The following is a 14,340-nucleotide window of genomic DNA, read 5'->3' as shown; positions in this document are numbered from 1 at the left end:
TTTTCATTCTTATGTAAAATCTTAATTAACCTGCGGCTGGGACTGTTTTCCTTAGAGCAGAGAAGGTTCAAAGGAGATTTAACAGAGATGTTCAAAATTATGAGCGGTTTTGATAAGCGTAGATAGGGAGAAACTTTCCTCTGGCAGGTGGGTCGGTAACCAGGGGACACAGATGTAAGATAATTGGCAAAAGAATCGGAGGGGAGAAGAGAATTTTTTCTCAGAGAGTTGTTGCGGTCTGGAATGCACTGCCGGAAAGGGTGGTGGAAGCAGATTCAATAATAGCTTTCAAAAGGAAATTGGATAGGTACTTAAAAAGCAAAAAGTTGCAGGGCTGTGGAGTAAGAGCAGGGGATGGGGTGGGAATAGCCGGTAGCTCTTTCAAAGAGCCAGCAAAGGCTCGATGGGCCGAATAGTCTCCTTCTGTGCTGTAATATTCTATGATTCTATGAACCTCTATAAGGTGCCCTCTGAGCCGTCTATTTTTAGGTAAGAGAAGCTCATCCAATCTTTGCTCAAAGCTTGGTTCTGTGAGTCTGATTGATTTTAATCATTGTGGTGTTTTTGGCACAATCTGTACTTCTATAAATAAACATTTTAAAACCTTCTATCGGACAGTGACAAGTTGTACTTTGAATTTTTTCACAGGGAGGGCATTCAGTCTCCATCATTGCATCATCTGGACATCAACTCAGTCCCTTCCTTCATACAAAGAGAAGCTAACAGGCCTCTACAAAATGCACAGTCAATACACTTCACAGTAAAATCCTCTGAATTGCTTTGAGATGCCCTCTAACATTTCAAATGCAAGCATTATTGCTATTATGAATAATAACCTAGATTATTTATCTTAAATCCCAATGTGGCAGTAGGTTAAATCCATAATATTCTAACCCAGAACTGACAGTGTTTCAAATTAAACGAGACAGGTACAATATTCAAACTGTACAATATTTAATTTCACCGCAAAAATCACGACACAGTATGCTGTATACGTCTAATAATAATCCCTCAAGAAAAAAATAAATTGGTCACTTCAATCCATGACTGTTTGTGGGACACTGCTGTGCGCAATTGGCTGCCATGTTTTGCCCACAAATATACAGTCAATTCACTTTACAGTATATTCTGTGAAGCGCTTTGAGACGACTAGAAGACGTGAAAAGTGCTATATCAAATGCAAGGATTATTATTATTATTATTACAAAAGCACTATCAGTATTTCAAAGACCAGTGCCTTCTCCCTTTGAACTAGCCATTATTCTTAAAAGTATTATTATTATTCCTGTACTTCATAGAGAAGAGACATGTTTAGGGCTTCATTCAGTGTTTTCTTGGTTAATGTGCTGAATAGGTGGAGGGGTGAAAATCCTGAAGCCAAATGGTTATGGAGAAAAGGCAGGGTAAAGGGGATTAAAAGATCTTGTCATAATCTATTAAGGAAAAACAGGGCGAGTAGCTGTTCTGTTCCTATTGTTCTAAATCAGTCAGACTTCTCACTTGCTCCTCCTGGTGGCCAGTTATGCCCGACACTGACAGAAGTCTGGTTGGTCAAAACACAAAATACCGCAGATGCTGGAAATCTGAAACAAAAACAGAAGTCGCTGGGAACACTCAGCAGGTCAGGCAGCATCGATGGAGAAAGGAAAATGAGTCAACATTTCGGGTCCATGACCCTTCGTCAGAACAGGGTTGTGGACCCGAAACGTTGACTCACTTTCCTTTCTCCATAGAGGCTGCCTGACCTGCTGAGCGCTCCCAGCGACTTCTGTTTTCGTTTCAGAAGTCTGGTTGGTGCCTGCCTAACCTCAAAGCTTGCTCTGTGGGGATCTGAAGCAGCATTTTAATAAATAGGGCAGTTAGTGCATGCTCGGAACAGAAGATCAGGGGAGATTATATTACATGGCGTGTGTGATGAAGCAGACTCAACGAAACATCCTTCTCCTGTAATTTCCTATGTTCCCATGAAAACACTTATTCAGTATAATATGGAGGGTCAGTAAGTCAATTGTGTCCTGGACAATGCCGAGCATTGTATCTGGTCCCAAGGATTCCCCTTCAAGGTCAAACCGCGATGATTTATTTGCAGAGGCTTTCTTGGTTTGTTGCTGGAGGTCATATTTCATTTGCTATTTCTGCCACATACGGTATAATCCTAATGCTATTGCCAGGCAAGTGAAGACAGATGCTGCAGCAAAATAGAACAGAACAACATGTCATTAAATAAATAGTGATTTGATAGACTCAGAAATAAGCTGTAATTTACATCAACATTTGCAGAGTTGCAAAACATTTATTGAATGGTGTGCATACGATAAGACATAAAAAATGTGGCTTTAACACCCATTTTCTATCCCCAGCAAATAAAGGCAGTTTCTTTTAGCTGTCTGAATACTCTCGCTTTTATAATTGGAGGATGTCTCAACATGCTTCACAGAGTATACTGTAAAGTGTAGTGACTGTGTATTGTGTAGGCGAATGTAGCAGCCCATTTGTGCCCAGCAGGTTTTGGACAATTAATGTGGCTCCCAAGCAAGAAGAGCACATTTATGAAATCCAATTTCACAAAAGTTCAAACACATGTGCAAACAAACACCATGATCCTACCTGCAAGATATCTCACAGTTTCCAGTTTAAGAGATTCCAACATGGTCTTAAGCAAAGCTATATCTGTGTCAATTTTCTTGTTTGTTTCTGCGACGCCAAGGGCTGTGTCTGCATTCTGGAAGTGTATGGAAATGACAGTACATAAAGGAACTGCAATAGTTGACTTACTCCCTGCACGCAATGTTTTGTGTTTCCTAAACATGAGTAGACAATGCCAGTAAAGGTTTAGACACGCTTGCTTACCTCATTGTGTCAGGCAAGAGAATTTAACAATCCCTGGCATTACTAGTGTGCAGTGTCTCAAACCCCTTCATCACTTCCAATGATCACCAAGCTTAAGAGTATCCAAACCAAGCTAGTATTTCCATGTATCCCACCTACACATGGAAATCCCAGAGATACATTGATGGAATGTGCACTCTCTCCCCGAAGGCATGCATCTTGCTTACCTAATTCTGAAAGTATTAGTTGTAGGTTGACAAAAGCCAAGATTTAGGGACCCCAGAATGGGCGTTAACATTTGCATTATATATAAAAGTGAACAATAGTACAATAAAAATTGTATCATGAAACCTTAGTGCTAAATTTATTCTTGACATTCCCAATCATTGCTGGGTCCTCCGTTCCCTGATGACACTTCAGCTTCAAGGTCAAATATTGAAACACGCAGGGATTATTAAACAAAAAGTGTAACCCTGGCAAAAAACATAAACAGAGTTCAACTGGAAAGGACATTCAGTGCTTTGACAATGTCAAAACTGGGGCAGTGTGGAATTGCAGGCTTCTGTACAATTGTGGAACCTTTAGCAGACAGCATCGACCACCCCACTCATCATTCCCTCAGTTTGCCTGGGGGAAGAAGATGTCAGAAATAATCATAGAAAAGAGTCTCCACACTGTCCCTTGTCTGGGCACATCTGCACTCTCTTGACACAAATGTTACAATGCATAGTAAGCACTCTGGCTACTCAGGGACCCAGGTAATGAAAAGATGGCTCATATTTTGATTAAAAGTGAATTTTTCATGACTGACTAAATGCCGAGCTTACATTTCTAATTGCAACATAGAAACAGCTATTGATAACAACTGCTGATTGACAGGAAAAATCTGTGTACACATTCTACTGATAGATCCCTGTCTATACTAGATAAAACGTATAAATAAATACTCACCAATTCAGTAAATTCGGTTTTAGTTGCCATTAACTGCTTTTCTTGGTCTCTAAACTAACAAAAAAAATAGAAATGAGTAATGCATTATGAACGTAGTTGGAACGTAGTAATACTTTACTGAAAAGCTTGGCAGTGAAACACCACATGACATTTTGATGAGAAAAAGGAAGTGAAAAGGAGTCTAGTGATGAGGGCAGAGAGTGAACAGTAACCAGTGACGAGCTGCCAGAGATACATTACCATATCCACAATCCTGCTCTTCTCCAAGTTCAAATCCAGTGTTGTATCAGCTCGCATTTTCTTAACTTCATCCTACAAAACCATGAAGTTGCATCATTGCAGGGGAACTGGGAAAACGTTCACAGAATGGGAATGTTCCACTTCCAACAACCCCTCAAAGTGTCAACTTACCACGAGGTGTCTTTTCACATGTCCCAGTTCAATTTTTATTTTCTAATGAGAAAATTGGAGAAACAAAAATGAAACAAAATATACTAGCAAATGGCATATTAGGAGCAGACCAGGGCGTCACCACAGAACAAGTACAGCTGCTCTTGATTTAACACTTATGTCATAAATAATCTCAAAAGTCTAGGTCAATGAAAATGAGCAGAGAACTGAGATACACGTTACCAGCTGTTTCCTCTGCGTGTTCTCTCAAAAAACATGAACCAGAGCAAAACAACATAATGGCAGTTACTCTTAACATTATGTTTGAAGATGCTAAAGCCTGAATACGGACTTGTTTAAGAAACAGCTTGATACTGTAATGGGAAGACAGGATAATAGGTGTGCTGACAGGTTAAGATCAAATGGGCCAAACCTCTTGGGTAATTTTGTGTGATCTTGTAAACACAATGCTAATTCACTGATAAAAATGCGTAGTATTTTATTTATACTGCCACTAGACGTCTCTGCTTGTTACATACTGCAACACAATGCCAGGATTGCCAATAAGAAAACCAAATACATGAGTGAAGTTTAAGTACTTGAAAGCCTTTCCAAAATCTTATAACTGAAGCATTTTGTTACTCTCTGTACACACTAATGCGAGTTTGATCAAAGTTGTACCTCATTCTCTGTCCTCAGGTTTGAAAATTCACTCTTCTCCAGAATAACCATATCCTTCCTTATAGAGTCTAAATGAGCCATGATTTGCTGTAGCATAATTTCCTGAAATAAATAATATTACAAAACAATTAGGCTTGTTGGTTTTCGATAAGACATGGAGTCCTATAGCGTAGTGGTTAGAGCACTCGCTCTGCAAGTGAGAGGACCTGGGTTCGATTTCTGGCAGGGCGAAATGTTGGGCAAGTTTCCTTACTCCATATGCCTGTTTACTTAGCAGTAAGTAGGAACCCGGTTGTTAGTCGATTGGCAGATCACTTTTCTAGGGGTAATAATCCCTTCAAAATAAATAAATAAATAAATAAATAAATCAATAATAATAATTTGATCACTCAATCCAAGATTGTTTGTGGGACACTGCTTTGTGCAATTGGCTGCTGCGTTTCTCCCACAAAATATACAGCCAATTCTCAATTCACTTTACAGTATATTCTGTGAAGCACTTTGAGACGTCTCGAAGATGTGATAAGGTGCTATATAAAATGCAAGAACTATTATATTATTATTATAGACATCAGTAAACATTTGGCGTTTTTCTGATTTTCTACAATTTTGACAAAAAATAATTTCCATTGATAAGCATAAGGTATGTGTAACCTATTTTTAAGTGTGCGTAAATTAGCTGCCTCGTTCACTCACAAAAAACAGTCACTCCACTTTACAGTATATTCTGTGAAGTGCTTTGGGACTATACCAAACACAAGGATAATTATTGTTATGACTATAAAAATGGCTAAGATAAGAGTCACCATCAACGTTACTTCCTGCATGGTGCTCATGAACTTGAAGTGCCTTGGGAGGCACAGACAGAGATGGTAGGTAGAACGGGAGCAGTGAATGACTAAACATGTTGAAGCCACAAATAAATTAACATTACCTCACTGCAGGGCAAAAATTTCTTTCAATGGAGAGAAAAGGAATAAGAAATAAACAGGAAAGAAAAAAACAGATCTAAAGAACCAAGAGAAACACAGGCATATGGAAATTATTCTCTGGGATGGACATTACGTATACATCCATTGCATTGTGACAGCCTACCTGTTGAGATGCTCTGAGGTAAACACAGAATAATAATAATAATCCTTGCATTTCATATAGCGCTTTTCACGTCTTCTAGACGTTTCAAAGCGCTTCACAGAATACGCTGAAAAGTGAATTGACTGTATATTTTGTGGGCGAAACGTGGCAGTTAATTTTTTTTTAAGAAATGACTACACCTGGAAAAGCAATCCGACAATCGATTGACAACCGGGTTCCTACTTAGTGCTAGGAAAACAGAGGCGTGTGGAGTAAGGAAACTTGCCCACGTTTTGCCCTTCACGTCTTCTCGACGTCTCAAAGAGCTTCACAAAACAGACTGTCAAGTGAATTGACCATATATTTGTGGGCGAAACGCGGCAGCCAATTGCGCACAGCCGTGTCCCACAAACAGTCATGGATTGAAAATGACATAATGAAAATATTATTGTTTTGTTTTGGAGGGATTATTAGTAGGCGTGTGGAGTAAGGAAACTTGCCCAAGGTTTCGCCCTGCCTGGAATTGAACCCGGTATCTCGCTTGCAAGGTGAGTGCTCTAACCACTGAGCTGCAGGACTCCACAACTAATGTTGAAAATTAAAGGAGTAGTATTTACAGCTTTCTCAACAGCTTTTTTTTGGATAATTGCTTCTTATGAAAAGTTCAGAAAATGATAAGAAACCTTTGCATTTGATATAGCGCAATTTATTTATTATGATTATTATTATTATTTGAGTGTGGTACATTGAATGAACTTTGAGTTACGTAGAACTTAATGTTTCTAACCTTATATATTTGAGGAAGAAAGAAGTTTTAACAGTACGGCTTAGAATTCAGATGAGAGATTTGGCTATTCAATCTCTTCATCTCAATACCCATCACAACATCATGCTGGCTCTCAAAACCAAAATTCAATTTTGTGTTTTTGACAGAAAACAGATTGAGTCTGGCCATAAGGTCAGACTGCGGTAAGGACAAAATGTGACTTCTCATGGGTTTACCTGCTGGGGTTTGGTAACCATATCTTTGTACATGGATTCCATATTAGCGCTGGTTAGATTCGCTATTACTGTGACGATCGCTTCAGCTTGCTCTTTCTTAAAACCTGTCAGGAGAAAAGTGCAAGGACAAGTACATCAAACTAAGTACAAAGGAGCCAGATACTTTACAAAAATTATTTCTAACTCTGCTGCATTTTTCCTGCCCCTCCTCCCTGTCCTGTCTCAGTAAAGAGCAGGCAGTAGTTCTCAGCTGCAAACCGCTGACCTCAGTTGCATAATAACAATCATCATATTAATAATAATCCTTACATTTGATGAAGCCTTTCCCAACCATCAAGATATCTTAAAACTCTTCACAGGATTTTACGGCAAACTGCAAACTGTAAAGGAATGTGGCAGAAACCTTGGTTTCACGTCTCATCTGTAAGGACAGCACCTCCAACAATGCAACGCATCCCCCAGTACTGTACCCGAGTGCTAACCTGGACTGTGAGTTCAAAGTCTCAAATTACGGCTTGATGTCACAACCTTGTGACTCAGAGACAAGCAAGCTGATAACTGAGCCAGACTGACACCTAAACCAACCACCAGGGACATAATGGAACTAGATGTTTCTCAATGTGGATATGTGATGGAGAAAAGCAAGAGGGTTCATTCAACACCTTTGGCTAGACTCACACTCAAGACTTACAGAGACAGAACCAGGTCGAGACCTGAGCCTATTGGGTGTAAGTGAACCATCTGAGTGACACTCAACTGGACTGCAATGTTCGTTAGTCTCGAAAGGGGAAAAAAGTCAAAAACAACAAATTAAATTTTAGTTTTGAGTCCCAGCATGAAGATGTGATGGGAATATAGTGTGGTGGGTATTCTGAAAGAAAGAGATTGAAAGGTCAAATTTCTGTTCTGAATCTCTCTAATGATTAATCTGGAATTGACAGTGAAGGAATCGTAGAATCATAGAATTATACAGCACAGAAGGAGGCCATTCGGCCCATTGTTTCTGTGCCGGCTCTTTGAAAAGAGCTATCCAAATCAATCCCACTCCCCCGTTCTCTCCCCATAGCCCTGCAAACTTGTCCTCCCCAAATAATTATTTACTTCTCTCTTAAAAGTTGTTATTGAACTGGCTTCCACCACCCTCTGAGGCAATGCATTCCAGAGCCGAACAACTCGCTGCGTGAAAAAATTCTTCTCGCCTCCCCTCTGTTTCTTTTAACAACTATTTTAAATCAGTGTCTTCGGGTTACCGACCCACCCGCCAGTGGAGAGAGCTAAAGAGCTAACAGTGAATGTGACGCACTGCTAAGCTTCCTGCTCACCATTTGCTTGCAGCTCCAGGACCAGGACATGAGTGTCAAAAAACGCCTTCCTCTGCTCCGGGGAAGTTATTTCCACTCTTCTTGAATTGTAAGATTGGGACACTCCAGTTGTGAAGAAACCTGTAAATGCACAGAGGGCAATCAGTTTGGCCCAGATCAGTTCATTGAAGCAAAACTACAGCCTAAATTTGCCCTTCTGTAAATTTCCAAATTGTAAACGCCACAAGCCTGTGTTTTATTTTAAAAATGCTAAACCCTATTATCCTTGCATTTATAATAGTGATAATAATCCTTGCTTTTGATATAGCGCCTTAACACGTTGTTGAGACATATCAAAGCATTTCACAGAATGTACTGTAAAGTGTATTGACTGTATATTTTGTGGGCAAAACACGGCAGCCAATTACGCACAGCAGTGTCGCAAACACAGTTTATTATTTATTTCTTATTATTTAATAATTTTCATCAGCAGCAAACCAAACTTCAGATTTCGAACCATTAATCCCTCTGTCCATTCCTCCCCTTCCTCTGAGTGGTGGTCTCGGTAGTCCGGTTCCTGAGCCAGCTGGTTCCGCAGTACTCCAGGACACTGATGATGACAGCCCAGCCAGCCTGGCTCATTGGGAGGGCTTGGAGGGATAGAACTGGGGACAGGAATTCTTCACACTGAATTTCTGTTAACCCTGAAAGCCAAAGCCCTAATGGCTAGGGTGGTCCTAACTGGACTAACATTGAGAAGCTTACCAGCTTCAATGGCAAGCTATGCAGTTGCAGCTGGTTAGACTCCAGCAATAGCCCAACACACACTCTGGGGTCCCTAAGCCTTGGCTCTTGTCAACCTGTGCTAAAGCAGGACATGTCCCTCCAGGGAGAGTGTGCGTTATTCATAATAATAAGCCTTGCATTTGATATAGAGCCTTATTACATCTTCTAGACATCTCAAAGTGCTTCACAGAATATACTGTAAAGTGAATTGACTGTATATTTTGTGGGCGAAATAGGATTTTATTCCAAACACACTGAGCCAACCAAAACAAAACCAGATCATTTCTTCTCCCCCTCACTCTCTTGCCTTCACTCTTACCCGGCTCGTCGGGCTCCACCACTGTTAAGCGCTCCGAGTCGCTACCCTGCGCGGAGGAGCGCTAGAGAAGTGCAAGTTGTTGCCGTTGTTACCCTATACATTCCGCTGTGATTTGGACTTAGCAAAGCTGTGCCCAAAGGGTCCTGGAAGCCTATATCACAGCCCAGTTGCAGAGCAGGAGACCAGACTCAAACCCAGCCAATAGATTGAGAGGCTGTGAGGTGTTGACTTCAGAGCAAGTTCAGAGCAAATAGTTTACAGTAGTTGGAAAAGATTGGTTTAAATCCGATGTGTGAGCCTGAACCTGTCCAGGTGGAGTGTTGGCGATATTTATTCCTGATTAATAATAATAATAATAATCCTTGCATTTGATATAGCGCTTTTCACGTCGGGAGGACGTCCGAAAGCGCTTCACAGAACACACTGTAAAGTGAATTGACTGTATATTTGTGGGCGAACGCGGCAGCCAATTGCACACAGCAATGTCCCACAAACAGTCATAGATTGAAAATGACCAATTTATTATTGTTTTTGGTTTTGGAGGGATTATTATTAGGCTCTGTGTGGAGTAAGGAAACTTGCCCAAGGTTTCGCCCTCTGCCTGGAATTGAACTCAGGTCTCTCACTTGCAAAGCGAGTGCTCTAACCACTGAGCTACAGGACTCCAAAATTGATTGAAGGCTTACCTCGTTTTAACCCAGTCCCTGGGCTGTGGGTTGCAGGGCTCTGTGGGGCAGTGTTGTAGTTTGTGTGTAGCAAAGCTCTGCAACATTGTATTGCTGATCGCCTCATGTCGTCCCCTGGCTTCCTCTCTGTCTGTCTATCTGTCTGTCTGTCTGTCTGTCTGGCTGTCTGTCTGGCTGTCCTGCTGAATGATGTTAGAAACGTGTCAGACTGTCAGTGCTTCTCTGTTTTCAGTCCAAGTGGAACCACTTTAAAGGACCCCTCTCCTCCCCCCCCCCACACACACACACTCCCATACTTGTTACTATGTCATTTCCACCTCGGAAATCACAAGAGGCTCCAGGAACCCACAGCATCGCCCTCTGGACTGGAGTCCAAACTGCTACAATCCAGCAAGTTCAGAGCAAATAGTCAGACACGCTATCTATCTATCTATCTATCTATCTATCTATCTATCTATCTATCTATCTATCTATCTATCTATCTATCTATCTATCTATCTATCTATCTATCTATCTATCTATCTATCTATCTATCTATCTATCTATCTGTCTGTCTGTCTATCTGTCTATCTGTCTGTCTGTCTATCTGTCTATCTGTCTATCTGTCTATCTGTCTATCTGTCTGTCTATCTTCTGTCTGTCTGTCTGTCTGTCTGTCTGTCTGTCTGTCTATCTATCTATCTATCTATCTATCTATCTATCTATCTATCTATCTATCTATCTATCTATCTATCTATCTATCTATCTATCTATATTTCAAATAGTCAATCATATTTCTTGTAGTTTTGCTTCCCCCTCAGCCCTCACCCCATTGCTGCCCCACTTGGCTCAGGTGTCAGCCTGGCTCAGTTGCTTGAAACCACAACCTTGTGACTAACTGAGCCAGGCTGACACGTACTCTCCTGCTAACTCAACTGACATTTTGCTTGGATTCCTCTTTCTGCTTCCTGCAAAATGCTCTTTTCCTTCTTAATTCCCCTAATAGTATTGTAACAAACTATCCAGCGACTAAGCCATGAAGCCCCTGTAATGAACCTGGAGAAAGGGGAAAGCTTGGGTCGTGTAAAAACGGACTCAATGCCAGGCCACGCTCTTCGCTCTGGGATTGCAGGAAGCCACTGTCTCTGCTGGGTCAGCACGAACTACAATAAAAACAGATTTTATACAGTTGTACTTCACGCGGGGTAGCGTCTTGGAGCACTGAAAGCAATAAAGGAATAAAGGAAGTCTACGGCTGGAAGCACGACTTTTGAGTATAGTGCCTGATGTCACTTAATAACTGAGTGAGAGTGAATTGTAAGGGATGGTTGCAAGACAAGAGCTTTGAAACCCATGTGCTTCACTCCTCTGGGTCTGTTAGAGGGACCAAGTCTTGTCTGTCCCTGTTAGGGCCATTGAAAGTTTTTCTCAGTGTTAATAAAACACTTTATTCATAACCCACTGTCTCAATGTGTGATCAGAATCTGTCTGTCTCTGGGGTCCTCAGCCATGTGTATTACAGTCGAGTAAACCCCTGGACTCCAGGTATCCGAATTTTCAGCACTGAAAAAAGCTGGTGGCAAAAAATGCCGTTAAATGCCGGTACCAGCATTGCAATTACACTTAGCCGGAAATTCTGGCTCACCATAACGCAATCCCCCCACCCATTAGTCCAGCTAGCCAGGGCTTTATTGTCCTTCAAACTGATTCCCTGATCCTATCATCACTGAGACTTCATATATGCTTCCAGCAGAGGTCACTAGATAGCAGAACTCCACAGCGGGAACAATGGCTGTATCTTTCCCTTCCTAATGTAGGAAAACTTTAGCCAATTGTAATCACAAGATCACAAGATTGATTCAGATGAGGAATGGCCTTCGCCCCATCTGATCTCAACTCTCTAGAATATTCACTCCATCGTCCCCTCATCACCGCATCAAGCTGCTTTTTGAACGAGTCCAGTGTCTTGGTCTCAATCATTCGTGGAGTCCTGTAGCTCAGTAGTTACAGCACTCGCCTCTCAAGTGAGAGACCTGGGTTTGATTCCCGGCAAGGCGGAATGTTGGGCAAGTTTCCTTACTCCACACGCCTCTGTTTACCCAGCAGTAAATAGGAACCCAGTTGTTAGTTGATTGGCGGATTGCTTTTCTGGGGGTAATAATTCCTTCAAAAAAAAAATAAATTCAATCCATGACTGTTTCTGGGACACTACTGTGTGCAACTGGCTGCCGCACTTTGCCCACAAAATATACAGCCAACTCACCTTACAGTTTATTCTGTGAAGGCTCCTGATGTGAAACTCAAATTGCTCTTTGAGATGTTGGGTCGTTCGCCTGATGTGAAACTTCACATCAAACTCCTCCTGACATGAAAGACGCTTTACAAATGTACTTTTGTTGTTGTTGTTGTTGTTGTTATCAATGATAGGTTATATATAGGGTGGTATTGGAGCAGCTTGGGAACGAGTCCATGGTGTTGGGAAAGTAACATGGAAAATAACAACTTATATAACTGGGGAGAAAATTGAACAACAGCTTATATTTGCACAACACTTTTCAATTAGGGTAACAGCTCGGAATGTTTTAGATGGATGCGTTGGACTGTGAGCTATAAGGAGGGGGAAGGAAGATGTGGACTTAGGTATGATCAGAGAGGTAGGAACAGAAAAACAGATGGGGGCGGGGCGTTTGGGGAGATGAAGGGGTAGAGGGAAAGAGCTCCAGAGATTAGGGCGTAGGATTTGAAAGCTCAGCTTCTGATGGTGGCTTAGAGAGAATGAAGGACATGTAACAAGCTTGAGTTAGTTGAGGGGTAGGAGCATAGGAGCAGAGTAGAAGATCGAAGAGATAAGAAGGTGCAAGAACGTTCACCTCCCCTCTCCCCTCTCGACTCTCTACCCCCTCCTCGCTCCCTCCATTCCCTTCCCTCACCCTGACCATTTCCCCCCTGGTCGGGTCCCGACCCAACTGTCCAGCGCCTCGGGACATCCTCCCGACGTGAAAGGCGCTCTAAAATGCAATCTTGCTGTTGTTGTTGTTGTGGAGGGATTTGTAGTCGTTCGATCTAGGCTTAAATTTATTCTATTTACATAGCATTTCAGAGTCCAGAATTGTTGAATATAGTCTTAACTTTGTAGGTATTAAAAGAGCGTGGAGAAAACTGGCTTCAAAATTATGGTTGCATTTAAAAAATAGCTATTTTCAATTTATAAAACTAAAAAGTGTGCAAGGGGCACTGAGAGTTGCATGTATGATTTTTTTTGTATGGGAGCACACTCTAGGGGGAGGAGTATTTGAATGTATTTGTTTTGATTGTGATTGTTTAAAACTGAATATGCTGGAAATGTTGGTTTAATAAAATGCAACAATACAATGTTACCTGCTAGGTGGCGTGCTCGTGTGCACTCCCATGCCTGATGTTTGTTGTGAGATCCATGTTTGTTACAATAACACTTGGGTTGCTTCAATATGTGGTGCATGTTCTATTTTTCACTGGATTTACAGAACAATAGGTTATTTAGAAAGATAAAGCTATTTCTGTGTGGATGATCATGTGGGGGTGTGTGTTTGTATGTGGGTATGGACTTATTCCACTTGAGAAGATGTGTGAATAAGGCCAAGGAATTCTTGTTTCTGTCTTATAATAATATTTCTCTGAAGTCTGCTTTATCTTCTTGAAACATTAAACCGAGTTCCCATCCGCCTGTTCTGGTGGATGTTAAAGATCCTGTGGCACTAATGGAAACGAGAAGGGAGTTTCTTCTGGTGTCCTGGTCAACCACTCCCTAAATAAAATTGCTCATTCACTTCATGGCTGTTTGTGGGACATTGCTGTGAGCAAATTGGCTTCAGCATTCTCCCACAAAATAAACAGGCGCTTAACTTTACAGTATATTTACCTGTGTGTATGATGGAGTCATCAGAACTCAGAAGGTTTCAGGGGTTCACAAACACTCTTGTCCAGTGTCATGGAGTGCTGTACTGTATTGGTTAGTGTGCTTGCCTCACAAGCGAGAAGACCTGGATTTGGTTCCTGCGCAGGGCAAAACGTTAGGCAAGTTTTCTTACTCCACACGCCTAAGTTTACCTAACAGTAAGTAGGAATCCGGATGTTAGTCGATTGCAGATCGCTTTTCCAGGGGTAATAAACCCTTCAAAAAATAAATAAATAAAAATAATAATTTGGTCACTCAATCCAAACTGTTTGTGGGACACTGCTGTGCACAATTGTCTTCCGAATTTCACCCACACAATACACAGTGTGTATATATATATTCTGTGTATATAGTATATTCTGTGAAGCGCTTTGAGACTCTTGAAGTTGTGATCAGATACTATATCAA

General features: G+C 41.3%; 1 protein-coding gene across 1 annotated transcript; it reads right to left on the bottom strand.

The window, feature by feature from the left end:
* Positions 1-1,779: 1,779 nt before the first annotated feature.
* Positions 1,780-10,295, bottom strand: ccdc90b (coiled-coil domain containing 90B). Its single transcript, XM_007902689.2, has 9 exons — positions 10,020-10,295; positions 8,250-8,369; positions 6,928-7,031; positions 4,852-4,953; positions 4,192-4,233; positions 4,021-4,092; positions 3,781-3,834; positions 2,608-2,722; positions 1,780-2,188 (listed from the first exon to the last, which is right to left on the bottom strand). Exons 1-9 carry the CDS (start codon positions 10,123-10,125, stop codon positions 2,130-2,132), a joined length of 774 nt encoding a protein of 257 aa, XP_007900880.2. The 5' UTR covers positions 10,126-10,295; the 3' UTR covers positions 1,780-2,129.
* Positions 10,296-14,340: the final 4,045 nt, after the last annotated feature.

The sequence above is a fragment of the Callorhinchus milii genome, unplaced genomic scaffold, assembly GCF_018977255.1.
Source record: "Callorhinchus milii isolate IMCB2004 unplaced genomic scaffold, IMCB_Cmil_1.0 Scaffold4, whole genome shotgun sequence".
In the NCBI taxonomy this organism is placed as follows: domain Eukaryota; kingdom Metazoa; phylum Chordata; class Chondrichthyes; order Chimaeriformes; family Callorhinchidae; genus Callorhinchus; species Callorhinchus milii.
The sequence above is the reverse complement of the archived record's forward strand: the minus strand, read 5'-3'. Positions and strand labels throughout refer to the sequence as shown.

What these genes read in the sequence shown, in the direction of transcription:
- ccdc90b (XM_007902689.2), bottom strand. Translation starts at nt 10,125, where the DNA reads ATGAGGCGATCAGCAATACAATGTTGCAGAGCTTTGCTACACACAAAC. An exon ending in AGGGACTGGGTTAAAACGAG is followed by an intron (nt 8,370 to 10,019) that starts GTAAGCCTTCAA and finishes GTGCATTTACAG; the next exon opens with GTTTCTTCACAACTGGAGTG. An exon ending in CCTGGAGCTGCAAGCAAATG is followed by an intron (nt 7,032 to 8,249) that starts GTGAGCAGGAAG and finishes TTCTCCTGACAG; the next exon opens with GTTTTAAGAAAGAGCAAGCT.